Source organism: Uranotaenia lowii, chromosome 3, assembly GCF_029784155.1.
Source record: "Uranotaenia lowii strain MFRU-FL chromosome 3, ASM2978415v1, whole genome shotgun sequence".
Classification (NCBI taxonomy): Eukaryota; Metazoa; Arthropoda; class Insecta; order Diptera; family Culicidae; genus Uranotaenia; species Uranotaenia lowii.
In genome coordinates, this window is record NC_073693.1 from 31,335,108 (window position 1) to 31,361,917 (window position 26,810).

Genomic DNA, 26,810 nt, shown 5'->3' on the forward strand with positions numbered 1-26,810 from the left:
GAACGTGTCCAGTAAATTAACATCTGTTGATCGGAAGATCGGCACAATCTCGGAAAAAATCACAAACACGTGTTAACAATCATCGGCTCAACGATGATTAGGTTTTCTACTCAAGATGAATTGATACTTGTTTTGCTAACACACCAACTTCTGAAAAGAAATGAAGCTTCTTCAAATTTATGTCTTAATTTGTCGCATTTCCGAGGGCGTTTGACTATCTATGAATTGGTCCTATGGCACCTCACATCTCCCTTTCGAGGAAGGGTCATAAATTGGTTAATATTTTCACAGAACCTGCATCACAAACCGTGCCAAATGCGAATAAATAAAGTTGACCTCAATTGATGGTTTAATTGCCCCATTAGCTACTGCTGGGTCAGTTGCAATTGGTCAATGCGAAGTGCAATTGATCTTTCATGTGTTGTTTTTTCATTTATTGTTTTTTTTTGTCTTCTAAGAGCTGTCCTTTTTACTTAGAGTATCTACAAAGGGTGAGATAATGAAATCGATAATCTATTGCCGAAGAATGACTTAATTTATAGAGGGGTAATCCATTTCAGGGTTCAATTGATTGACTGATTTGACCTCGAAAATATACCCTCTGTTGAAAACTAAACCATTTAAAAAGCAAAAGAACAAAAAATGCCCAAGCATGCACAATGCACAATACACAATACAGCACAATGCAGAATACAGCAAAAGAGCAAAAGAGCAAAAGAGCAAAAGGTCAAAAGAGCAAAAGAGCAAAAGAGCAAAAGAGCAAAAGAGCAAAAGAGCAAAAGAGCAAAAGAGCAAAAGAGCAAAAGAGCAAAAGAGCAAAAGAGCAAAAGAGCAAAAGAGCAAAAGAGCAAAAGAGCAAAAGAGCAAAAGAGCAAAAGAGCAAAAGAGCAAAAGAGCAAAAGAGCAAAAGAGCAAAAGAGCAAAAGAGCAAAAGAGCAAAAGAGCAAAAGAGCAAAAGAGCAAAAGAGCAAAAGAGCAAAAGAGCAAAAGAGCAAAAGAGCAAAAGAACAAAAGAGCAAAAGAGCAAAAGAGCAAAAGACCAAAAGAGCAAAAGAGCAAAAGAGCAAAAGAGCAAAAGAGCAAAAGAGCAAAAGAGCAAAAGAGCAAAAGAGCAAAAGAGCAAAAGAGCAAAAGAGCAAAAGAGCAAAAGAGCAAAAGAGCAAAAGAGCAAAAGAGCACAAGAGCACAAGAGCAAAAGAGCAAAAGAGCAAAAGAGCAAAAGAGCAAAAGAGCAAAAGAGCAAAAGAGCAAAAGAGCAAAAGAGCAAAAGAGCAAAAGAGCAAAAGAGCAAAAGAGCAAAAGAGCAAAAGAGCAAAAGAGCACAAGAGCACAAGAGCAAAAGAGCAAAAGAGCAAAAGAGCAAAAGAGCAAAAGAGCAAAAGAGCAAAAGAGCAAAAGAGCAAAAGAGCAAAAGAGCAAAAGAGCAAAAGAGCAAAAGAGCAAAAGAGCAAAAGAGCAAAAGAGCAAAAGAGCAAAAGAGCAAAAGAGCAAAAGAGCAAAAGAGCAAAAGAGCAAAAGAGCAAAAGAGCAAAAGAGCAAAAGAGCAAAAGAGCAAAAGAGCAAAAGAGCAAAAGAGCAAAAGAGCAAAAGAGCAAAAGAGCAAAAGAGCAAAAGAGCAAAAGAGCAAAAGAGCAAAAGAGCAAAAGAGCAAAAGAGCAAAAGAGCAAAAGAGCAAAAGAGCAAAAGAGCAAGAGAGCAAAAGAGCAAAAGAGCAAAAGAGCAAAAGAGCAAAAGAGCAAAAGAGCAAAAGAGCAAAAGAGCAAAAGAGCAAAAGAGCAAAAGAGCAAAAGAGCAAAAGAGAAAAAGAGCAAAAGGGCAAAAGAGCAAAAGAGAAAAAAAGAAATACAGCTAAAAAGCAAAAGAGCAAAAAAGCAAAAGAGCAAAAGAGCGAAAGAGCGAAAGAGCAAATGCGCAAAAGAGCAAAAGACCAAAAGAGCAAAAGAGCAAAAGAGCAAAAGAACAAAAATTCAAAAATAACAAAAATTACAAAAATTACAAAAACTACAAAAATAACAAAAATTACAAAAATTACAAAAACTACAAAAATTACAAAAATTACAAAAATTACAAAAATTACAAAAATTACAAAAATTACAAAAATTACAAAAATTACAAAAATTACAAAAATGACAAAAATTATAAAAATAACGAAAATGACAAAAATTACAAAAATTACAAAAGTTACAAGAATTACAAAAATTACAAAAATTACAAAAATTACAAAAATTACAAAAATTACAAAAATTACAAAAATTACAAAAATTACAAAAATTACAAAAATTACAAAAATGACAAAAATTACAAAAATTACAAAAATTACAAAAATTACAAAAATTACATAAATTACAAAAATTACAAAAATGACAAAAATGACAAAAATGACAAAAATGACAAAAATTACAAAAATTACAAAAATTACAAAAATGACAAAAATGACAAAAATGACAAAAATGACAAAAATGACAAAAATTACAAAAATGACAAAAATGACAAAAATTAAAAAATTAAAAATATGACAAAAATGACAAAAATTAAAACTATCAAAAATTGCAAAAAATAACAAAAATTTCAAAAATGACAAAAATTACAAAAAAAAAACAAAAATTACAAAAATTACAAAAAATTAAAAATTACAAAAATAATAAAAAATTACAAAAATTACGAAAATTACAAAAAAGACAAAAATGACAAAAAAGACTAAAATGACTAAAATGACAAAAATGACAAAAATGACAAAAATGACAAAAATGACAAAAATGTCAAAAATGACAAAAATGACACAAAAATTACACAAAAATGACACAAAAATGACACAAAATTGACACAAAAATGACACAAAAATGACACAAAATGACAGAAAAATGACAGAAAAATGACAGAAAAATGACAAAAATGACAAAAATGACAAAAATGACAAAAATGACAAAAATGACAAAAATGACAAAAATGACAAAAATGACAAAAATGACAAAAATGACAAAAATGACAAAAATGACAAAAATGACAAAAATGACAAAAATGACAAAAATGACAAAAATGACAAAAATGACAAAAATGACAAAAATGACAAAAATGACAAAAATGACAAAAATGACAAAAATGACAAAAATGACAAAAATGACAAAAATGACAAAAATGACAAAAATGACAAACATGACAAAAATGACAAAAGTGACAAAAATGACAAAAATGACAAAAATGACAAAAATGACAAAAATGACAAAAATGACAAAAATGACAAAAATGACAAAAATGACAAAAATGACAAAAATGACAAAAATGACAAAAATGACAAAAATGACAAAAATGACAAAAATGACAAAAATGACAAAAATGACAAAAATGACAAAAATAACAAAAATGACAAAAATGACAAAAACGACAAAAATGACAAAAATGACAAAAATGACAAAAATGACAAAAATGACAAAAATGACAAAAATGACAAAAATGACAAAAATGACAAAAATGACAAAAATGACAAAAATGACAAAAATGACAAAAATGACAAAAATGACAAAAATGACAAAAATGACAAAAATGACAAAAATGACAAAAATGACAAAAATGACAAAAATGACAAAAATGACAAAAATGACAAAAATGACAAAAATGACAAAAATGACAAAAATGACAAAAATGACAAAAATGACAAAAATGACAAAAATGACAAAAATGACAAAAATGACAAAAATGACAAAAATGACAAAAATGACAAAAATGACAAAAATGAAAATATGACAAAAATGACAAAAATGACAAAAATTAAAACTATCAAAAATTACAAAAATTAACAAAAATTACAAAAATGACAAAAATTACAAAAAAAAACAAAAATTACAAAAATTACAAAAAATTACAAAAATTACAAAAATTACAAAAATAACAAAAATGACAAAAATTACGAAAATTACAAAAATGACAAAAATGACAAAAATGACAAAAATGACAAAAATGACAAAAATGACAAAAATGACAAAAATGACAAAAATGACAAAAATGACAAAAATGACAAAAATGACAAAAATGACAAAAATGACAAAAATGACAAAAATGACAAAAATGACAAAAATGTCAAAAATGACAAAAATGACAAAAATGACAAAAATGACAAAAATGACAAAAATGACAAAAATGACAAAAATGACAAAAATGACAAAAATGACAAAAATGACAAAAATGACAAAAATGACAAAAATGACAAAAATGACAAAAATGACAAAAATGACAAAAATGACAAAAATGACAAAAATGACAAAAATGACAAAAATGACAAAAATGACAAAAATGACAAAAATGACAAAAATGACAAAAATGACAAAAATGACAAAAATGACAAAAATGACAAAAATGACAAAAATGACAAAAATGACAAAAATGACAAAAATGACAAAAATGACAAAAATGACAAAAATGACAAAAATGACAAAAATGACAAAAATGACAAAAATGACAAAAATGACAAAAATGACAAAAATGACAAAAATGACAAAAATGACAAAAATGACAAAAATGACAAAAATGACAAAAATGTCAAAAATGACAAAAATGACAAAAATGACAAAAATGACAAAAATGACAAAAATGACAAAAATGACAAAAATGACAAAAATGACAAAAATGACAAAAATGACAAAAATGACAAAAATGACAAAAATGACAAAAATGACAAAAATGACAAAAATGACAAAAATGACACAAAAATGACACAAAAATGACACAAAAATGACACAAAAATGACACAAAAATGACACAAAAATGACACAAAAATGACACAAAAATGACACAAAAATGACACAAAAATGACACAAAAATGACACAAAAATGACACAAAAATGACACAAAAATGACACAAAAATGACACAAAAATGACACAAAAATGACACAAAAATGACACAAAAATGACACAAAAATGACACAAAAATGACACAAAAATGACACAAAAATGACACAAAAATGACACAAAAATGACACAAAAATGACACCAAAATGACTCAAAAATGACAAAAAATGACAAAAAATGACAAAAAATGACAAAAGAATGACACAAAAATGACAAAAAAAATCACAAATCGGCAACAAAAGTATGTCACCCTTACGTAAGCAATTCGGGACGCTTTCGACCGGCAGCCATTAATTACAAACAGTCATACGTATTCGCGGATTCCGCGAGGGAAGTTTTCCTTTTTGTATAAGCGTACCCCTCCAAATAGTGTGGCTTAGAAGGGGTGAATTCTAGAATCAACTGTTGAAGAGCCAATTAGGGGTATCGTAACGTTAGAATGAACTTATATTTTAAGCCACATCAATGACCGCATGTTTTGTTGAAACGAATCGCGCATCCAAATAAATCACCATCCATCCTCCCGGAGAGTACGCGGCACGATCGACACACTACTCCATTTATCTGAATCAAAGCCGGACTTCTATTCAGAATTTTCCTATGCTTCACGATTTCGGCTAGAACACCCCGAGTAGTATATCGATGGCTAGAGATGAACTAGCGTGATCCCCCCTTTCCGCCATTCATCTCGCATTCCGTCTGGGGAACCAGTAATTACTATCTGATAAACGAGGCATCACAACTTTTCAGCGTCACATCGGATCATCAACGGCAGTTTAGAGAGGAATCCGTCGTCTCGTACATTGGACTCAGATAGACTAGCTTGACATAGAAAAAGATACGCAACGTATTCTGAATGGAAGTTTGTCGACGATGACGATGCCTGGTGACGACTATTCGGCACCATTTGTCCGATTTGATTTATCAGTTTGCTGTCAAACGGCTGAAGAAGAGAGACTCCAGGGGAGATGACAGATTTAGCGCAAAAACCGCAAACTAGGTGCCGCCGCCGGTCGCTTCTTTATATATTTGATGAACTGCGTTTGTGGTTTTTTTTTTAATCAGTTGCGACACTACTTAGCAACGGGGAGAATCTTGCTTGCGACTGCGAAGTTCGAACTAAGAATCCCGCCCGGTGACAACCGGGAGCACTCCATTAGCGATGCCCCAATCGGAACCAATCTTGTCTCCGTCTGTATGCACCCCAAAAGTATGAGCATGGTGGTGACGCCGATCCACATCAATGAAGTTGCAAATATTTCTTCATTTTCGAAGGTGTGGTTCTCAGAATAACTGTGAACTGGTAGGTAGAATTATTTTTTCAAAAAATAATCACTTGTCGATTATTTGATATTTGTATGGCAAGAAATGCTCAACGAAATTGACAAAAAAAAAACAGAAACGCATTCTATTAATGGCGACCGTCAAAAATCATATTAAAGAATTTAAACACTAATGTAAAACCATAAACTGCACGATTTAGAATTAATGTATAATCTCAAAATTTGCGACAATCAAGGTATTCAAGAAAACCTTGGTCCAGTAGACTGACTCGATTTGGGGTCATTTTAGAATTTCTCAAACCCTGGGGTCTAAAAAGCTCCGTCTTGGTCCAAAACTCAACCATGATTTTTGGCAAAATTTTTATGTAACGTTTACATGAGTAAATTTGAACTTTTAGGTTTGTATGGGAAAATTGAATATTTTGTACTGAAAAATCAACACGTTTTTGTTTCGTCTGTGGAACCGAGCCAGCTGATGGTTTTTGTGCCAATTTATAAATTTTCGCAAGGAAATCCGCTGAACAACATTGTCGAAGATCGTATTCTATTAGGAAAAAAAGTTATAAGCTGTTTAACAGGGATATGTCTTTTCTCATTGATTAACAGTAAATTCTATTGACATCACTGCTTGAGCCTCGCCAAGTCACTATGGGGTTTGAGGCGGCAAAAAGTCAAAAACTGAACTTTATCGGATCGCTTTTTTTATTTTTACTAGTTGATAGCTTAATATTTGACTAGGATATTCCCAGTTTTTCAACTCATTATCTTGGATACTGAACGCACCACAGACATCAGACTTTGAAAAATTGAAAAATTGATATGATGAAGAAAAAAAAATTAAATCACGTATATTTCTATGGAAAACATTATTTTCTTAAATTTTAAGTACACCATATGAAAGGTTATATTAAAAGCTATCATTTGAACCATTCAAAATTTGTACGCACTAAATTGGTCTCTGATAAAAATGAATAAATAATCATTTTTTTCAAAAATAAAAAACATTAAAGCCTTGCCTAAAAAAAAAAACACCACATTTCCCATACGCTTTTTAAAAAATCTAGTTTCAGGTCCTAAAAATACAATGAAAGAGATTCCAGGCACCTTAAAGCACCGTTTTTTTGAGTTATAGTAAAAAAAAGTTGATTAAATGATATTTATCATTTCATTATCAGTCCAAAACCCGGTTTTCAAAAAAAAAAAAAAAAAAAGTAGGGTCAAAAATAACACCAGGCATCCAGCTATATAATTTATTTATAAAGAATTTTCGTATGAATTTATTTTAAGTTAGTTGAAATTGTAATTTTCAAACAAAATTTTCAAAAATTACAAAAGAGTCCAAAACACCTAAGCGTGTTGCATGGAAAGTAGTTACACAATACCTCGCTAGGCACCCTGCAGGGATGTCAATTGAATTTATTGTTTATCAGTGCGAAAAAATATACCCCTGTTAAACAGCTAATAACTTTTTTTTCTTAATAAGATACGAAGATACGATCTTCGACAAAGTTGTTCAGTGGAAAATTTCCTTGAGAATATTTATAAATTGGCACAAAAACCATCAGCTGGCTCGGTTCCACAGACGAAACAAAAACGATGTTGATTTTTCAGTACAAAATATTCAATTTTCCCATACAAACCTGAAAGTTCAAATTTACTCATGTAAACGTTACATAAAAATTTTGCCAAAAATCATGGTTGAGTTTTGGACCAAGACGGAGCATTTTAGACCCCAGGGTTTGAGAAATTCTAAAATGACCCCAAATCGACTCAGTCTATTGGTCGAATGCGGTCGTGTTTTTTCCGCTCGTGTTTTTTTTTGCGTTTGAGTTTCTAGGGAAATTAAAATTATTAAATTCGTTTATTGTTGAAGTGAACTACAGTGCTTTCTATTTTTTTTTGTTTTGTTGAAGAAATACTAGTAGGAAACGGTTTCTATTTTTCAAACGGATTGGAAAAGCGATGTTTATAGGCCCGTGCAGGTTTTGCAGACATTTGGTTATCATTCATGTTTTCGCTAATGTTCTGTTTTTCCCTTTATTGTTTGTGTTAATCTTTGAAAATAATTTCCCGAAGTGAAGAGCTATGGAAAAAAAAGTTGAGGCGGCCGTTTTTTTTTTCCCGAAATATCAAATTTGATTGGCATTAAGAGCTCGCAAGAGGTCTATCGATACGCTTTGTTTGTTTCCCTGAGCTTGTGTATCGATTAAAAAAATATAGTAATCATTATCAAACTATTCGCGAAGTGTTCGGGAAAATGTTGTTGTTCGGATGAGCATACAATAATTGCTCATAAATGGGAATTCGGAAAACAGTCTTAGGTCGGATCGTTAATTTTCAATCCATTTTGTGCCATAGTCATGTTGTTGTTATTGTGCTTGCTTACCGGTTTGCTTTGATGGGATGCAGTTTGCTGCTAAGTGCCTTTAGCGCACCCAAAGCTAAGTATTACACAGAAAGAAAAATGTAAATTTACATTACACATTTTCGCATCGTCACCGACAGAATATGAAAAAGACTATAGCATCTTGACGACTGCGAAGAAATTCTCTTGCAATTTCATGTAAATCTCAGCGTTGGCAACGTTCGTCCGTTCTTTTTTGTATCTGTTCGTGTGCTGTTTGCTTCTGTTCGAATTGGAGGTGATGCGTACAAGATTTTCAGCCAGCAACGTTCTTGATTAACTTAATAATTCCATTTAAGAAGGTATGTGTGTGGAAATGGGGATGTTACAACAACTTTTATTAATTGTAAATTTGTTATGTTGCAGAAAATCACTACAATGGATTCAATTTTCTCCGGCACCTGTCGTCGTTTCCGTCGCTGGGGGAATTGAAAAGCACCGACAGGCGTTTGTGTCAAGTCGAAATGATCATTGAAGTGTATGCCAACAAACTGAATAAAGGTTCTTTATTAATGATTATCGCTGATTTATTTATTAATTTCAAACACTCCTTTAAAAAAACATCAATAAAACAAGGTTTAGCATATAAATCTACAGTAAATAATCAATATCAATGGGACTGGGAATTTACATGTAACGAACAGTATTGGCACATGTAATAACACGATTCCCTTCTACCCATGCAGTTGCATGTAATTCTACGTAGATTTTTCTAACTGTGTATGTTAAAATTATTGAAATTTTAAGGGTCATTAATAAGGTAAGATGTAAAACATGATTGAAATGTGTTAATATTTTTTTATTTTAAATAGCTTAACTCTATTATTGGGGATAACAGGGGGTAGGACAGGGCATCAAACGAGCGAAAAACTGATATAGAATGGATTGTGGGTCAAGCCAGCCGAATTATCTCGGCAAATTAAGAATCTTGAGTAGGCTATTTAGGTACCTTTTCAGGACTCTTTATTCGTTTCGAACAGTTGGAAGGGAGTGAGGTGAGACAAACCTGTCCCAAACCAGTGGTCACGGACCCCTTTTTTGAACTGCAAATATTGTTGATTCGTTAGGCATGAACAGTATTTGAATGTGCGATCGAGATTTCCCGTACCGACTCGGGTGGAAAGACCTATCAGCCACTGGTGGGTCACACATACATACATTCATACATAAAAGGTGATACGGTCAAAATTTGGTCAATATCAACTTGACGTATTTCTTTTGCATTTAAAAAACCTGAACACCTCTCATTTTGAAGGTGTGTGTGTGTAGAATGTTGCTCCTATTTTGATTTTGGAATTCACTCTTCAGTTGTCAAAATGCCGTCCAAGGAAGAAGAGCAGCGTATCAAAATTTTGCTCGCGCATCGCGAAAATCCAAGCTATTCGCACGCAAAGCTGGCAAAATCGCTAAAAGTTACCAAATCAACCGTTGCATTTGTAATTGAAGTGTTTGGGGAACGTTTGTCGACAGCCAGGAAGTCTGGATCGGGGGGAAATCGAAAACTGGAAGCCGCTGAGACGACAAAGGGAGTTGCCGGTAGTTTCAAGTGAAACCCTAACCTCTCTCTCCGAGATGCCGCAAATAAGCTGGGTGTATCGTCTACAACCGTGCATCGAGCCAAAAAACGAGCCAGACTATCGACTTACAAGAAGGTAGTGACTACAAATCGCGATGATAAACAAAATACGACGGCCAAAGCGCGATCCCAGAGGCTGTACACGAAGATGCTGATGAAGTTTGACTGCGTGGTAATGGACGACGAAACCTACGTCAAAGCCGACTACAAGCAGCTTCCGGGACAGGAGTTTTATACGGCAAAAGGAAGGGGAAAGGTAGCAGATATTTTCAAGCACATGAAACTGTCAAAGTTCGCGAAGAGATATCTGGTTTGGCAAGCCATCTGTACCTTTGGCTTGACAAGCAGCATTTTCATAGCTTCCGGGACTGTCAACCAAGAAATTTACGTGAAAGAGTGTTTGAATAAACGTCTGCTGCCTTTCCTGAAGAAACACAGTTGTTCCGTACTGTTTTGGCCGGATTTGGCATCTTGCCCTTACGGTAAAAAGGCCATGAAATGGTACGCCGCCAACAACGTGCAGGTGGTTCCCAAGGACAAGAACCCTCCCAACACGCCAGAGCTCCGCCCAATTGAGAAGTACTGGGCTATTGTCAAGCGGAACCTAAAGAAGACCAAAAAAACTGCTGACCAAAAGGACGAGCAGCAGTTCAAAGCAAACTGGCTTTCTGCGGCGAAGAAGGTGGAAAGGTGGCTGTACAAAGTCTGATGGCAGGGTTTTTCCTGAATTTTATACTAATTAAACTTGAAAAAGAAATTTAATTTAATTTTTTAAATAAACAATTTCACCGATTTACACGCGTTTTCCCTTGACCAAATTTTGACCGTATCACCATTTAGTGCAATGCTCACTGCAACTACTTACAACAGAAAGTCTTCGAACAAAAGGATTTGTCCAAATCTCAAAAATCAAAAATACCGAAGTTTAGGATCGTTTTTCTGTAATTTTTCGACTTCAAAATCTGAAGTAAAAAAAATGTTCGGGTAATAGGTAGGTATAGTGACATATTCAAATAAAATATGTAAAAAAACTCGCCATATAGGTAAAATCTCCTTCGTTAAACAATTCACACTCGATGACAATCGTTAATGATATCAACCGCGAAATATCTCATCAATCCTCGTTTCCAATTCCATTTCGAGGAGCAGCAAAACGAAAAAAAAGCAAACAAAACTCCGAATACAGTATTTATACTCCAAGTACACTCAAGAGGTGTTTGTTCGGAGCAAACAATGTGGCATCTTTCTCACGTAATGAGATATTTGGTTTGGATACCAACCTGTCAGCTTCCGATGTTCTTCATCTGTCATCTGGGAGAAGGGAACCAAGCGGGGGCGGATGGAATAATAAAATTGATACTTTGTTATTTATCATGCTTTTAAGATGTGAAAACGGCGCGGAAGCTTATCGGGATGAATCCATTAAAATCTTTAAAGCTTGATAAGGTTTTGGCAAAACCGTTTTGCATCTAAAGATTTCTGAGAATAAGTTGCGCCCTTGATTTAATTGAAATAATTCCGGAATCTGCATTGAATAGTTTCAACGGAAAATTATGTAAGTAGGCTGGTAATTCAGGGGAACGATATTTTAAGAAATCAAAACATCATTGAGTTTGTGATCAAAATTTTTGTGATTTGTGTTAGAAGTCAGGTTTATATTTAGAAATAAAATGTCCAATTCATCCCCAACGCCGTCTCCAGAATCTTCTAAGTCGTATCCGTAAGTTGCTACGTTCTAAGCCCCGTTTGAAATAGCCCATCAATGCATTCATTTTCAGTAACTGTGCAATCTGCCTGGAACCCATTCGAGGTGAACAAAAATTCTTATCCTGCTGTCATCAGTTCCACGATAGATGTATCGAACATTGGCTGGATTACAAGGAAACCTGTCCAATCTGTCGGATGCCCCATAATATTCCGGAATTTTCAGCTCCAAGACCGCCATCGGAACGCCTTCGACCGCGCCCAACAATGGTAGCAACACCTGCCACGATCAATTCCGTGGATAATTCTGTTAGGGCAGCATGGCATCTGATGATAGAAGAAGGGGCCGTTCATCCCCACCTTGGATTCATAAATGATGCTGAAATTTTTGGAACGTTAGCCGTTTCACGGAGATCTCGACGTGTTGCAGCCCAACGAAGGCAATCTGGAGCAGCTCGAGAACCTACGAGACGAGTTCGGACTCAGGTGCTTTTCCGGCGGCTTCGAAGGACAAGGACGACATCCAGAAGGAACTTCAACTGCAGTGAGCAAAACTGAACTCATAAATGCAATAATAAGTACTCATATTTAAGCTGAAGGACCTGATTAAAAAAAATATTTCGTCTTAAAAATCTTAAATAAAGAACGCGATATGTTCCGATTTATATATTAAAAAAAAACTGTTTTAAACACAGGCAAGAACATGCTAGCTCACCAGATCTTTCCAAAACAAACACATTAAAACAAAATGACAAAAATTGCAATAATGACAAAAATGGCAAAAATTAAAAAATGACAAAAATCACGAAAATGCCAAAAATTATTAAACTGACATGACAAAATGCAAAAAAAAATCTAAAAAATGACAAAAATGACAAAAATGACAAAAATGACAAAAATGACAAAAATGACAAAAATGACAAAAATGACAAAAATGACAAAAAATGACAAAAATGACAAAAATGACAAAAATGACAAAAATGACAAAAATGACAAAAATGACAAAAATGACAAAAATGACAAAAATGACAAAAATGACAAAAATGACAAAAATGACAAAAATGACAAAAATGACAAAAATGACAAAAATGACAAAAATGACAAAAATGACAAAAATGACAAAAATGACAAAAATGACAAAAATGACAAAAATGACAAAAATGACAAAAATGACAAAAATGACAAAAATGACAAAAATGACAAAAATGACAAAAATGACAAAAATGACAAAAATGACAAAAATGACAAAAATGACAAAAATGACAAAAATGACAAAAATGACAAAAATGACAAAAATGACAAAAATGACAAAAATGACAAAAATGACAAAAATGACAAAAATGACAAAAATGACAAAAATGACAAAAATGACAAAAATGACAAAAATGACAAAAATGACAAAAATGACAAAAATGACAAAAATGACAAAAATGACAAAAATGACCAAAATGACAAAAATGACAAAAATGACAAAAATGACAAATATGACCAAAATGACAAAAATGACAAAAATGACAAAAATGACAAAAATGACAAAAATGACGAAAATGACAAAAATGACAAAAATGACAAAAATGACAAAAATGACAAAAATGACAAAAATGACAAAAATGACAAAAATGACAAAAATGACAAAAATGACAAAAATGACAAAAATGACAAAAATGACAAAAATGACAAAAATGACAAAAATGACAAAAATGACAAAAATGACAAAAATGACAAAAATGACAAAAATGACAAAAATGACAAAAATGACAAAAATGACAAAAATGACAAAAATGACAAAAATGACAAAAATGACAAAAATGACAAAAATGACAAAAATGACAAAAATGACAAAAATGACAAAAATGACAAAAATGACAAAAATGACAAAAATGACAAAAATGACAAAAATGACAAAAATGACAAAAATGACAAAAATGACAAAAATGACAAAAATGACAAAAATGACAAAAATGACAAAAATGACAAAAATGACAAAAATGACAAAAATGACAAAATTGACAAAAATGACAAAAATGACAAAAATGACAAAAATGACAAAAATGACAAAAATGACAAAAATGACAAAAATGACAAAAATGACAAAAATGACAAAAATGACAAAAATGACAAAAATGACAAAAATGACAAAAATGACAAAAATTACAAAAATTACAAAAATTACAAAAATTACAAAAATTACAAAAATTACAAAAATTACAAAAATGACAAAAATGACAAAAATGACAAAAATGACAAAAATGACAAAATGACAAAAATGACAAAAATGACAAATGACAAAAATGACAAAAATGACAAAAATGACAAAAATGACAAAAATGACAAAAATGACAAAAATGACAAAAATGACAAAAATGACAAAAATGACAAAAATGACAAAAATGACAAAAATGACAAAAATGACAAAAATGACAAAAATGACAAAAATGACAAAAATGACAAAAATGACAAAAATGACAAAAATGACAAAAATGACAAAAATGACAAAAATGACAAAAATGACAAAAATGACAAAAATGACAAAAATGACAAAAATGACAAAAATGACAAAAATGACAAAAATGACAAAAATGACAAAAATGACAAAAATGACAAAAATGACAAAAATGACAAAAATGACAAAAATGACAAAAATGACAAAAATGACAAAAATGACAAAAATGACAAAAATGACAAAAATGACAAAAATGACAAAAATGACAAAAATGACAAAAATGACAAAAATGACAAAAATGACAAAAATGACAAAAATGACAAAAATGACAAAAATGACAAAAATGACAAAAATGACAAAAATGACAAAAATGACAAAAATGACAAAAATGACAAAAATGACAAAAATGACAAAAATGACAAAAATGACAAAATTGACAAAAATGACAAAAATGACAAAAATGACAAAAATGACAAAAATGACAAAAATGACAAAAATGACAAAAATGACAAAACATGGATAAAAACGAAAAAAATGAAAAAATGACAAAAATGACAAAAATGACAAAAATGACAAAAATGGCAAAAATAACAAAAATGACAAATGCTATAAAAAGGCTTCAAAAATGCTATAAAAATGACACAAAATGCCACAAAAATGCCACAAAATCGATACAAATGACATAAAAACGACAAAAAATAACATCAAAGTGACACAAAAATGACCTGAAAAAAATACCGAAATGACACAATAAAAAAATAAAAATCCTTTTAAAACGCCACAAAAATGCCAAAAAATGACACAAAATTGCCACAATAATGAAACAAAAATTAATCAAAAATGCCCAAAAAAAATGACATGAAGCATATTGCTTCAAAAATGCCACAAAAATAACACAAAAATGAATCATCAATGAATTAAACATGACACAAAAATGAATGAAAAAAAAAATCAAAAATTTATCAAAAATAAATTTGAAATGATAAAAATGAATAAAAAAAAAAAATAAATAAAATAAGAAATGAATTGAAAATAAATTAGAAATGATTAAAAAATGAATAATAAACATATAAAAAAGGAATCGAAAATTAATCAAAAATGAATTAAAAATGATATGAAAATGACACAAAAATGACATATTAATTATACAAAATTGATACAAAATTGACACAATTATATATGAAAAATCACAAAAATTAGACACAAAACGACACAAGAATGACACAAAAATGGCACAAAAACGACACAAAAATGACACAACAATGACACAAAAATGACACAAAAATGATACAAAAATGACACAAAAATGACACGAAAATGTCACAAAAATGACACAAAAATGACACAAAAATGACTCGATAGTGACGAAAAAATGGCACAAAAATTACACAAAAATTACACAAAAATTACAAAAAAATTGCACAAAAATTACACAAAAATAACACAAAAATGACACAGAAATGACTCAAGAATGATATAAATGGCTCAAAATGACACAAAAATAACACGAAAATGATATAAGAATGACATAAATGGCACAAAAATGACACAAAAATGACACAGAAATGACACCGAAATGACACATTTATGACATAAAAATTACACAAATATGTCACAATAATGACACAAAAAGACACAAAAATGACACAAAAATGACACAAAAATGATATTAAAATGACATAAAAATAAATAAAAAATCTCACGAAAATGACATATAAATGACATAAAAATGACACAAAAATAACACAAAAATGACACAAAAATTTAAATGACAATAAAATGGCACAAAAATTGCACAAAAATGGCACAAAAATGACACAAAAATGACATAAAAATGGCACAAAAATGACTTAAAAATGACTCAAAAATGACAAAAAATGACTCAAAAACGACCCAAAAATGATTCAAAAAAGACACAAAAATAAATCCAAAATGTTTGAAATATGTCATTGAAATGATACAAAAATGTCGCAAATGTGATACAAAAATGATTCAGAAATAACACAAAAAGGCACTTAAATGTCACAAATATGACCTCAAATCTGACAAAAACGACAGAAATATGACAAAAACTCATTTAAGAATGCCACAAAAAACACAAATTTGATACAACAATGGCACAAAATTCAGACAAAAATCAAACACAAATATAACATATGAGAAAAAAAATAACACAAAAATCACCAAATGACACAAATTACATCATAATAACACAAAAATAATACACAAATAACACAAAAATGACACAAAAGTGTTACAAAAATGACACTTAAATAACACAAAAGTAACACAGAAATGACACAAAAATAGTACAAAAATGATACAAAATGACACAAAAATTACACAAAAATGACATGAAATTACACAAAAATGACACAAAAATGACACAGAAATGACACAAAAAATGACACAAAAAATGACACAAAAACGACACAAAAATTACACACAAAATCACACAAAAATCACACTTATATAATACAACAGTAGCACAAATATTACACAAAAATGATATTAAAATGCCAAATGACAAAAAAATGGCAGTGGAATGATTCAAATATGGCTTCAAATCAGACAAAAATGACAAAAATATGACACAAACTCACTTAAGAAGGACACAAAAAAAAACACAAATTTAAATTTAAATACAAATATGACAAAAAATTTGCAATTAGATAAACTTAACTGATACAAAAATGAAGCTTAATTAGGCCATAACTATAAAAATCTCAACTGAAAACACCATTTCCGAAACCATGATTGATCACAATTAATCCGTTCCCATTCATATCAATTCCTCTTTGATTTAATTAGTTTATTTTTCACGCTGCATTCGAACCCAACTAGACACAGGTCTAGATGAAAACAACACGCCAAAACATAGATCCACATTGACCTTGACATTCTCGCTCTTAATTGAATGAAAAATAAGAATTGGAGGAGCAAGAAAAAAAAAAACAATGTCGGAAGCTTCCCGCCTTGATTTTCCCACAAACAGTAAGCAAAGTTGTGGGCAAAGTTAAATTTCCCTAGGTCACCGTTTAGTTTTATCACGACATACCTCGAGGTTTCACCTATCTGGTTAGAAACGAAAACAACCCGATTCCAGCTCATTTTTTGGGGTGCTGAGGGGGGATGTGAAGGTGGCGGACATTTTTTTATTATTGGTGCTATGCTCGTTTCGTGCCATTCATTCACTTACTTAGTCTAGATTTGTGCCGAATGAGAACAGAAGGGAAGTTGTTGTTCCCTGACGTGTCTTTTATTTCGACTAAATTATGACATAAAAGCTCGACTTTGGCTCTTGATGATGATGATTGTGATAAAGGTAGCTAGAGGTAGATGCAGTTGCAGTGTTTTTGGATTGAGGATTGAAGAAAAGTTTGCGTGACATTTGTAATGAAAAATAAAATCGAATAAAAAAAGGGATTAAGGAAATCAAGATTGAAAGTTTTGATTGATTTTCTTCTAGTTTCAAAACTAAATAAAATCCAAGCTACAAGCTTCACAAATAAAGAAGCCCAAATTCCATCATTCTTTTAATTTTGGTTCTGAATTGAGCTCACAAGTTTTTGAGGACTATCATATGTGTTATCAAAAAAGCTTTAAAATAATGTGCTAACGTCATCAATGGCTTAAAGTTGCTTCCTGAAGTGGCCAAATTTATTCCCATATCAGGTATTGTTGTTTGTTTATCAACTCAGCTGTTCGCTCTTATCTTAACAACTTTTTAAAGCACTCTGCCCAGGTAAGTCAGTTGACTCACAGGGTTTTTTTTAGCTTTCTTCAAGCAGAAAGATAAGAATGTCGTAAACAAATATAGCGGCATTTTTAAAATTGATATATTCGAATCGCCAAAAGGCTTAGCTAACTTCCAACAGAGATTGATGGTTTAAAAAAAAAATTATCATCAATCATTTTTATACTGGAGATATTTGATATTTTAACCGAAATTGTAAACACAACTTTTTTTTTAAATTGATTTGTCTCCCCATCGATATCAATAAAAGTCAGTAGTCTAGTAAGTGACTATTATTCTAAGTTATTTTATGACACAGGTGGTTCCGGAATGTCAATAAAAAATCACCTTTCCTCCAAATGGCCACCGATTGCAGCTTTTTTTCCGGTGGCGATAAGAAAAACCCTCCTTTTGAGAATGTGAGGTGTATCATAAAAATGTAACAGCTTCAATTAAGCTGTCAGAAGGTGTAAAACGAAATATGTGTTGTGTGTTAATACTTTTTCAAGGTTTACTATCCTTCGACTAATCACTGTTTGCCAAGTGTCACATTGACGTCACGGAATGTGTGTTTACATCGGTCGGAGCCTCGAAACGTTCCAGGAGGAAACATAAGAAGGCAAAAGTGCAAAAAAGCTGGGCGAGGTCTTTTGGACGAATATTGAAGCCGGGAAAAATGAAATACTGGAACGTGATCTATTGGCTAGATTTCACTTTGTTTTTACCAAAGCGGAGCTTTTGGCTGTGTTTGGGTTTCTTCAATTTTTTTCCCTCGAGAATGAATAGTACTGAGTCCATTTTTCATGTTTGACTCAGAGAGGCGATGACAGAAGGAAAACGGTCGCTTTTCACGTTTAGCGACGATTTTTGGCAGATGGTGACAGTATGAAATGGATACGAGTTACTGATACACTGTCGAGTTTATGGATAAACTGAAAACCAAAAACCTAATTCTAGATAACACATTCAGAACAATTTTAACACAAATTCTTAAAATACAATATCACGAAAAACCCAAAAGTTATACTTAACGCAATACAAAACTTCCTTACAAAGAGAATTTTTCTGGCCAACAAAAACTTTCAGTGGACTGATTAGCAAACAATAAACCAAAATATTTTTGATTAATTTTTTGTTTGTATCACTTCATATCAAGGTCAAACGTTTACTGAAGTAAAAAATCTATAACTATTTCAAAGTATACTTATACTGAACCACAAGAAAACTAGAAAAAATCTATAGTTGTATGCATAAAAAAATAGAACTTTGATTCTAATTCTTCTTATAAATAATCTCAACGCAAATTAATTTTGACGGTCGCCATAGCAGACAATGAGTTTAAAATTTACCAATGCTTTCAAGTGTGGGTCGAAATAAAAGTCCTCCGATTCGGCTGAAACTTTGGCAGTGACGATCAACAAGAACATTGCATTTTTAAGAGCTAGCTGAACAACTAAATATGTTCAAGCCTCTAGTACTCCGGATTAAAGCCTTCAAAAATAGATTACAAAGATTTTCGGTGTTTTATAGAGTCTCGAGTCATTTGAATTAGAGATGTACCGAATAGTGGTATTCGGCGAACGGCCGAATACCGAATATTTACCAAACGAATATTCGTCCAAAGCAGGAATGAAGTGTTTATCAACTTACAAGACTCTTTGTGATAAATTTTGATTTTGTGAAATAAAAAACCAAGAAAACATTGATTACGATGTTTTCCATACAAATATCCGTCCAAAAAAGAATGAAATCGTCTGCTGGGCGAAAATGGACCTTATTTTCTACCCGGCACCATTTTTGATCACGTTCATCGATTTTGACGAAACTTGGCATGATTTTAGATCAAACATTTCTACATCTTTGAACCGAATTTCAAGATTTTTCAATGAAATTTGTCAAAGATACAGCAAATTTAGTAAAGCAATTTCAAATTTCCCTTTTGTACGGGAATAGCTGTATCTTTGTTTCCAGTCATCGTAAAGATTTCAAATTTTGTACAACGTTAGTTGAATAGTTGAATTAGATTGTTTGAAAATTCCATGATAAAATTCAACCGAGAGAGAAATGGCAGCTTTTCAAAGTTGGAAGAGGGTGCGCAGTTTCACGCGATTTCATTCTTTTTTGAACGCAACTGTATCAAAGCTGTAAGAAGTTCTCATTTTTTTAAATATAAAATTGTTTTCTGGACTTTTTACATTCGGAACGGATTCTCTAAAACCAAGTAAAACATATCGACTTTAGTTTAAAATATAGAGAAATTAGAATAAATTACCCATACAATTTGACCTAATATCAACAAAATCGGTCAACATTTGCGGCCAGGGGAACGCCAACAAACTACAGATTCAATTTCCCGAAGTGGATATCCTGCAATTTGTGTCCCTCACGGAATTCTCGCATTTATGTTTTCATCTTGGTCAATAAACTTAAAGCTGAATCTGAATCAGAATTATTAATTTCAATTTAGAATCTGAATCCTGCCTTTTGAACTTGAATTCCGCCCAGCTAACATGAAATCGTAATAGAAATGATAATCCAAATCGAATATTAAGACATTTTCAATTACCATCGTAGACACGTTGGTATTGAGTGATTTTCCATCATTCATTTATGACAAGCTTTGCCTAAAAAAAGTTGAATCGGAAAGCAGTTTAGTTAATTCGTAAATATGTCTCCAAAACGTTGAGAATATGCTAATTCAACATTTACGATTTGAGTGAACTGATTTACGATAAATGGGTGGTCCTTCAATTAACACTCTTTCCGGTCTCCTCTAATAACAAGAGAATCTCACCCATAGAGCTATAGCGTAGATCATATCAATTGATGAGTTGGCATCGTGGTAGGATATCGGACAGCCAACTCGGAGGGCTGAAGTTCAAATCTCGGTCGGGGATATTTTTTTTCGGTTTATTTTGCTTTTTGTGGGGAAATCGAATCGTTGGAATCTTGTCATTGTAGATATATCGCCTCCAATTTTGTAGCTATATGCTATTATGGTAAGTTTAATACAATCTTTTCATCTGGTATATTTGATTGAATAATTCTGTTGTTCCTGTGTTATACCTTCATAAATGTTTGCTGGGCGAGTCTGAAAACGATTTTTTAGTGTAAGTTGCAGATGATAATTTCTTTTTATTGTTAACCAAATAGTGAAATTTGTATCAGAAATCTCAACAAGAATTTTCTTGTTTGACTTCTAAATTTTCGGCTTCTAATATGAGTTCTTTCTACAGTTACCTATTTATTTGAAATTCAATCTGTAAATCTTAATGAATATTGCGAATGATTACACTGTTCCAGATTTTTCAATTCCGGATCACCATTATGAAATTTTCCTAAGTTTCAATTTTGCAAAAGAATTAAAAGTTGTAATGTTGTAACAGATGTAATTTTCTTTCTTTCTGTTCACATTCCGAAATGACGAGTTTTTAATATGGAAAGTTTATCTAGTTGAGGTTTTAAATGCAAAACCAATCATTAATTTAATCAGTTTTTTTCCCAATGATGATTCAAGCTGGATTTCAAGAACAAAGCACTAAATAATGCATGCAAAATCTGATCACAGATTTCGAATTTTAATGTTTTTAAGAAAGTTTGAAACCACATAATCTGGTATTGTTCTTATTCAGCCAATATCCGAGCCGTGTGAAATTCGGATTATTTTCCCCAATCAAGATTGCCGAAATCTCAGAGAAGTCTTTAATTTCACAGAATTTTGAGAAAATTTTCATCACAGAATCTGTGTCACAAAACACGAAATTTTGAAAAATTCACAGATTACGCAGAATTTTTGAATTTAGAATTTAGAAGATATTCAAAATTATGGTTTTTTAACCAATACAAAATTTAGATTTTTTTACCTTAAATTAAAAAAGTATGATGGTATATGTAATTTTTATTTTTGGGTAAAATCACAGAAATTCAGAATTTTTTTCTCAAAAACACAGAATTTTTTTTCGGCAACCTTGTCCCCAATATCCATCAATATATAAATTTCTCAATAAAAATCAGGAAGAAAAGAACATGAAAACCTGTTTTTTTTAAACACTTCAGTCAATTTAATATCATAGGCGCAGCTCGTGGCGTAGAGGATAGCCTTCAAGTCACGGCATTCATAGTTCTTATTCTGTGGGTTGGTTGTTTTAGCATTTGTTAGATGCTGGCCATCATAAAAGGAATCTCTTCGAGGAAACCTTAGTTTCATTGAGATCCTGTATGTGTTTGTGTACGTTTTTCAAATATTTCAAGTTTCCAAAAAATTGTTCATGTTAATTGTGATGAAATTAGCTAAAAAAATGTTAATGCAAAATACCTACATAATTTTAATGAATAAAAACAAATTATTGTTTGATTTTGCAATCAAAGTGAACAAAACCGAACAACATAAGATTGGTCTTATCTTATTGAAATTTGATATTCGGGACTAAATCCCAAGCAACCAAAAGTCTCATATCTACTTAAACTCGTGCCTCCCAAATTCGAATTTCGCTGAACATGAACATGAACATGAACCGAATTTTCTCGAATGTGAACATGAAAGTTACAAAAGATTCCTCAAACAGCCTTCTATGGACTTGAAGTTCCAAAAAGTTCCTCAAATAGCTTTTTTTTAGACATGTCAGTCGCATCCACACAGTGTAAAAGTTACAAATTAGGTTTCAAACAGCCTTCTGTGAACTTCAAGTTCCAAAAAGTTCCTCAAATAGCCTTCTATGAACTTAAAGTTCGAAGAAGTTCCCCAAATAGCCTTTTGTCACATGTAAATCGCATCCACCTAGTATAGAAGTTACAAATTAGGTCTCAAATAGCTTTCTGTGAACTTCAAATATCAAGAAGTTTCTCAAACAGCCTTCTGTGAACTTCAAGTTTCATAAAGATCCTCATATAGCCTTTTTGAGACATGTTCGCCATTTCATGAATAAGGAATGTGAACGAACATCACCAAAGGGCATATAATAAATAAATAATTTTTTTGAGCTTGGAAATTGTTGAAATGTATAATTAATTTTGAAACTTCAACTCAGAACAACTTAAAGCTAACTCGCAAATGATTGTTTTTGAAAAGAGTAAATATTTTGACTTTATAAAAATTCGTCCAACTGAATTTACTTACCACGAATTTATCGCACATAGAAAGTCAGTTGAAGCATTTCATTAATTAAATATCAAGTTAAACTCAAGAATTTGTATAATTTTATGCTTAACAGTTATAATAAGGTTGCCAGAATTTTTTCAGCACGTATCCGAGCCGGACAAACCGGGCAATTTTTATATAAAAACCTGGCAAAATCCGGGCATTCGATTTTAAATTGACGACCATAAATCCGGGCAATATCCGGGCAAATTTTGTCAAAATTCAGAAATTCCTCAACAAAAATCAAGAAAAAAAAATCAAGAATTAAAATTTTGTTTCATCAAAATTAATCGATAGATTTTGAACCATATTTTAAGTTTCCAAAAAATCTTTCTAATTATTTTTATATAACTTGCTCATAAAATTTCGTTTTAGAGGTGTTTGTTGATTTTGTTTTAGAATAATTTCCCAAATAAAGTGAATAAATCCAGGCATTTTTCAATGAAATCCGGGCAACCGGGCTTGGCCGGACTGTTCTTAAATTAAGTATGAAATATCCGGGCAAACCCGGATAAAACCGGGCAATCTGGCAACCTTAAGTTATAAACATGGAATTCCATTTTTTTCAACCGATATAATTTTAACCGATGATTGATTTATATGCCGTTTCGTAATGTTTCTTAGTAATAATCAACATGCGTCTTTGCTGCTGGCCGCTGGCTGCCCTTGCGGGTATTCCACTTCGAATTTTAGCTGTCGGTAAGGCAACATCTAGGCGTGGCGTCGTGGCAGCGTGTTCGGCTATCATCTCGGAGGATGGGGTTCAAATCTGGTACCAGGACTAATTTTTTTCCATTAGGTTGTTTGATTGCTTGAGTAAGCGAATCAAATAATTGTGTAGCAGAACTGGCGTGCGGGCCGGCATGTATCGAACAAAGTTAAAAACAAAGCAATTAAGTAAGATCAAATGAGGGAGGTGATGGAAGGAATAAAGATGGATGCCGAGAAACCACCAGCACCACATGGACTGGTGATAACCAAAATACGAGAGGAGAGGAGATTTATTTTTTTGTTTTTGCTGATTAAACGTTTTCTTGTGGGCTGAATAGAAGGCCGTTCAAATCTGTAATGGAACTTCTAAGTTTCAATAAGAACTTAAATTTTGGGCTGAATAAAAGGAACTTCAGCACATTGATTATGCTGATTAAGCTGTGTTCGATCTTTTTAACGAGACTTTTGGTTGCTTGGGAATAGTCCGTCGGACGTCGCGTCGCGTCAGCGTCGCATTGACATTTCATTTTGGGGATACCATTTTCCGTTTGAGCCACCGGAATGGTGCGTCGCGTCAATGAAGGCATTGTACTAAAACGCAAAACTTGTTCTAAACAGCAGCGTTGTCAAGCGTCGACGTTTTGGTTTTGAAAAAAATCAAAATTCTAGCGCGTCAGCAGGATTTGAACTTTTCCCTTTTTACGTTTTTTTATGTCAAATTTTTACACAAATAGAATAAAAAATCAAAGAAATATTCGTCCATTTTTTTTTAATAAATCGGTTTGAATATGTCAGTATTATTTCAAATCTTTTACTTGTTGTATCATTTGATGTTGACCAAATTTTCCAAAGCGAATTTTCCTTCTGTGAGGTAGCAGCTGTCCTCCAAGTACTGTTAATTCCGGAGAAATTGAACTGGGATTTGTTTCGCGATAACAAATCAGACAGAAAAACAACGGAACGAAATAAACGAATCAAAACAAACTTTTGGTTGCTATGATTCTTGACGCTGAATAGTGATGCAAAATTCGTCATGTGCGTCGGGTTAGCGTTTCAGTACACAACGACGGCGTTGACAGCTTACGCGACGCGACGCACACAGGGGTAAATGCACCTAATAAGCGATCAAAATTATTTGCGGACGAACGGTAAACAGTAGACATTTGATGTCTTCGCAAAATTTTTTATATTTTTAGATAATCTATCAAATTCTGGAAAGAAAAAAGTGATTTTTTCACCTGGAAGGGAGATAAAAAAATTATTTCTTGAAACAATTAGTTAAGAGACTTGATGTCTTCACAAAAGTTGTAGATCTTATTATTTTAAGCAACTTTGTTAAAGACACCACCAAGATCGCATGAAAAGCATAAAAGTTACGAGAATTTTAAAAATAACGAGTATTTTAACAAGTAATTTTGAGTTTTTATTTAATATCTTTTTTAGTATACGATTTACAAACTTTGTGTATTTGAGAAAGTTGTTCAAATTGTTGAAACACCCAATTTTGTGGAACACTTCAACTACATATTTCCACTAAGAAAGGAGATATACTACAAAATATCCAAAATAATGCCTTTTTTCAGTATGTTATAACTTAAGAATTCGGACAAGTCCGAAATTTTTTTTAGTGGGTTTTCTAGGTCAAGTTATTGGCTTTCCATTGATATATAAATTTAACATTAGTTTTGGATAGATTTTCTGCAAACTAGCAATCAATAATGCGCTTTTTCCTCTAGAAACACTTAAAATTCGAAGAAAAAAAACCCCAATTTTTCCTGTTTTTAGTGGAAAAATCTCATTTCTGATTGCTAGTTTGCAGAAAATCTATCCAAAACTAATGTTAATTTTATATATCAATGGAAAGCCAATTACTTGACCTACAAAACCCACTCAAAAAATTATCCCAACTCGTCCGAACTGTTAAGTTATAACTTACTGAAAAAAGGCATTTTTTTGGATATTTTGTAGTATATCTCCTTTCTTAGTTGAAATATGTAGTTGAAGTGTCCCACAAAATTGTGTGTTTCAACAATTTGAACAACTTTCTCAAATACACAAAGTTTGTAAATCGTATACTAAAAAAGATATTAAATAGAAACACAAAATTACTTGTTAAAATGCTCGTTATTTTTAAAATTCTCGTAACTTTTATGCTTTTCATGCTATCTTGGTGGTGTCTTTAACAAAGTTGCTTAAAATAATAAGATCTACAACTTTTGTGAAGACATCAAGTCTCTTAACTAATTGTTTCAAGAAATAATTTTTTTATCTCCCTTCCAGGTGAAAAAATCACTTTTTTCTATCAAGATTTTGATAGATCATCTAAAAATATAAAAATGTTGCGAAGACATCAAATGTCTACTGTTTACCGCTCGTCCGCAAATAATTTTGATCGCTTATTAGGTGCATTTACCCCTGTGTGCGACGTCTGACGCGGTATTGTGTGGCTGCCTTTACTACTACTAGGACTAGGCTAGGCATCGCAATGTTTCTCTTCCAACAGTGCATAAATCAACTTTAATGAATTTTTACCTATTATAAAGAGTTATCTCGAAAACAAGAGCTCTCATATTAGTCAAAATTAGCTTTTAAAGTTTTTGAATCTCGAAAAAATGTATTTTTGTCTTGTATTATGTATGTATGTATGTATGTATGTATGGCTCCCCCATCGGTAGCAAGGTCCAGCCTATGTCTGTGTGGCTTGGCCTTCGAATTGCTTCTCAGGCTTCCACGGCCGATGGTTCGTCGAGGGAAGTCATCCAACCTTCAGAGACCTACAATGGTTGGCAATCCACTCCGCTTGCATTAGTCTCTTCAGATTAACCCCAGATGCATTCTCTCTGAAATATATAATTATTTATACAATGAAACACATCTTACCTGTCGGCAACTTGTGGAATTCGAACCCGAAAGTTTTTCTTGCCGATACCGGGAATCGAACCCAGCACGCCTGGGTTACCAGACTCGCGCCAG

The 26,810-nt window shown here is 32.1% G+C and overlaps 2 protein-coding genes across 4 annotated transcripts in view; both read left to right on the forward strand.

Annotated features, from left to right (window-relative positions):
• Nucleotides 1-26,810, forward strand: part of LOC129755176 (uncharacterized) — a 137,542-nt gene that overhangs the window by 5,901 nt on the left and 104,831 nt on the right. The window lies entirely within an intron of this gene.
• LOC129755177 (uncharacterized) lies at nt 11,673-12,421 on the forward strand. Its single transcript, XM_055751544.1, has 2 exons — nt 11,673-11,826; nt 11,885-12,421. Exons 1-2 carry the CDS (start codon nt 11,777-11,779, stop codon nt 12,366-12,368), a joined length of 534 nt encoding a protein of 177 aa, XP_055607519.1. The 5' UTR covers nt 11,673-11,776; the 3' UTR covers nt 12,369-12,421.

Bases quoted from the DNA above. Each gene is read 5' to 3' on its own strand.
- LOC129755177 (XM_055751544.1), top strand. From the start codon at position 11,777: ATGTCCAATTCATCCCCAACGCCGTCTCCAGAATCTTCTAAGTCGTAT. The intron at 11,827-11,884 runs GTAAGTTGCTAC...ATTCATTTTCAG, and splicing joins GAATCTTCTAAGTCGTATCC to TAACTGTGCAATCTGCCTGG.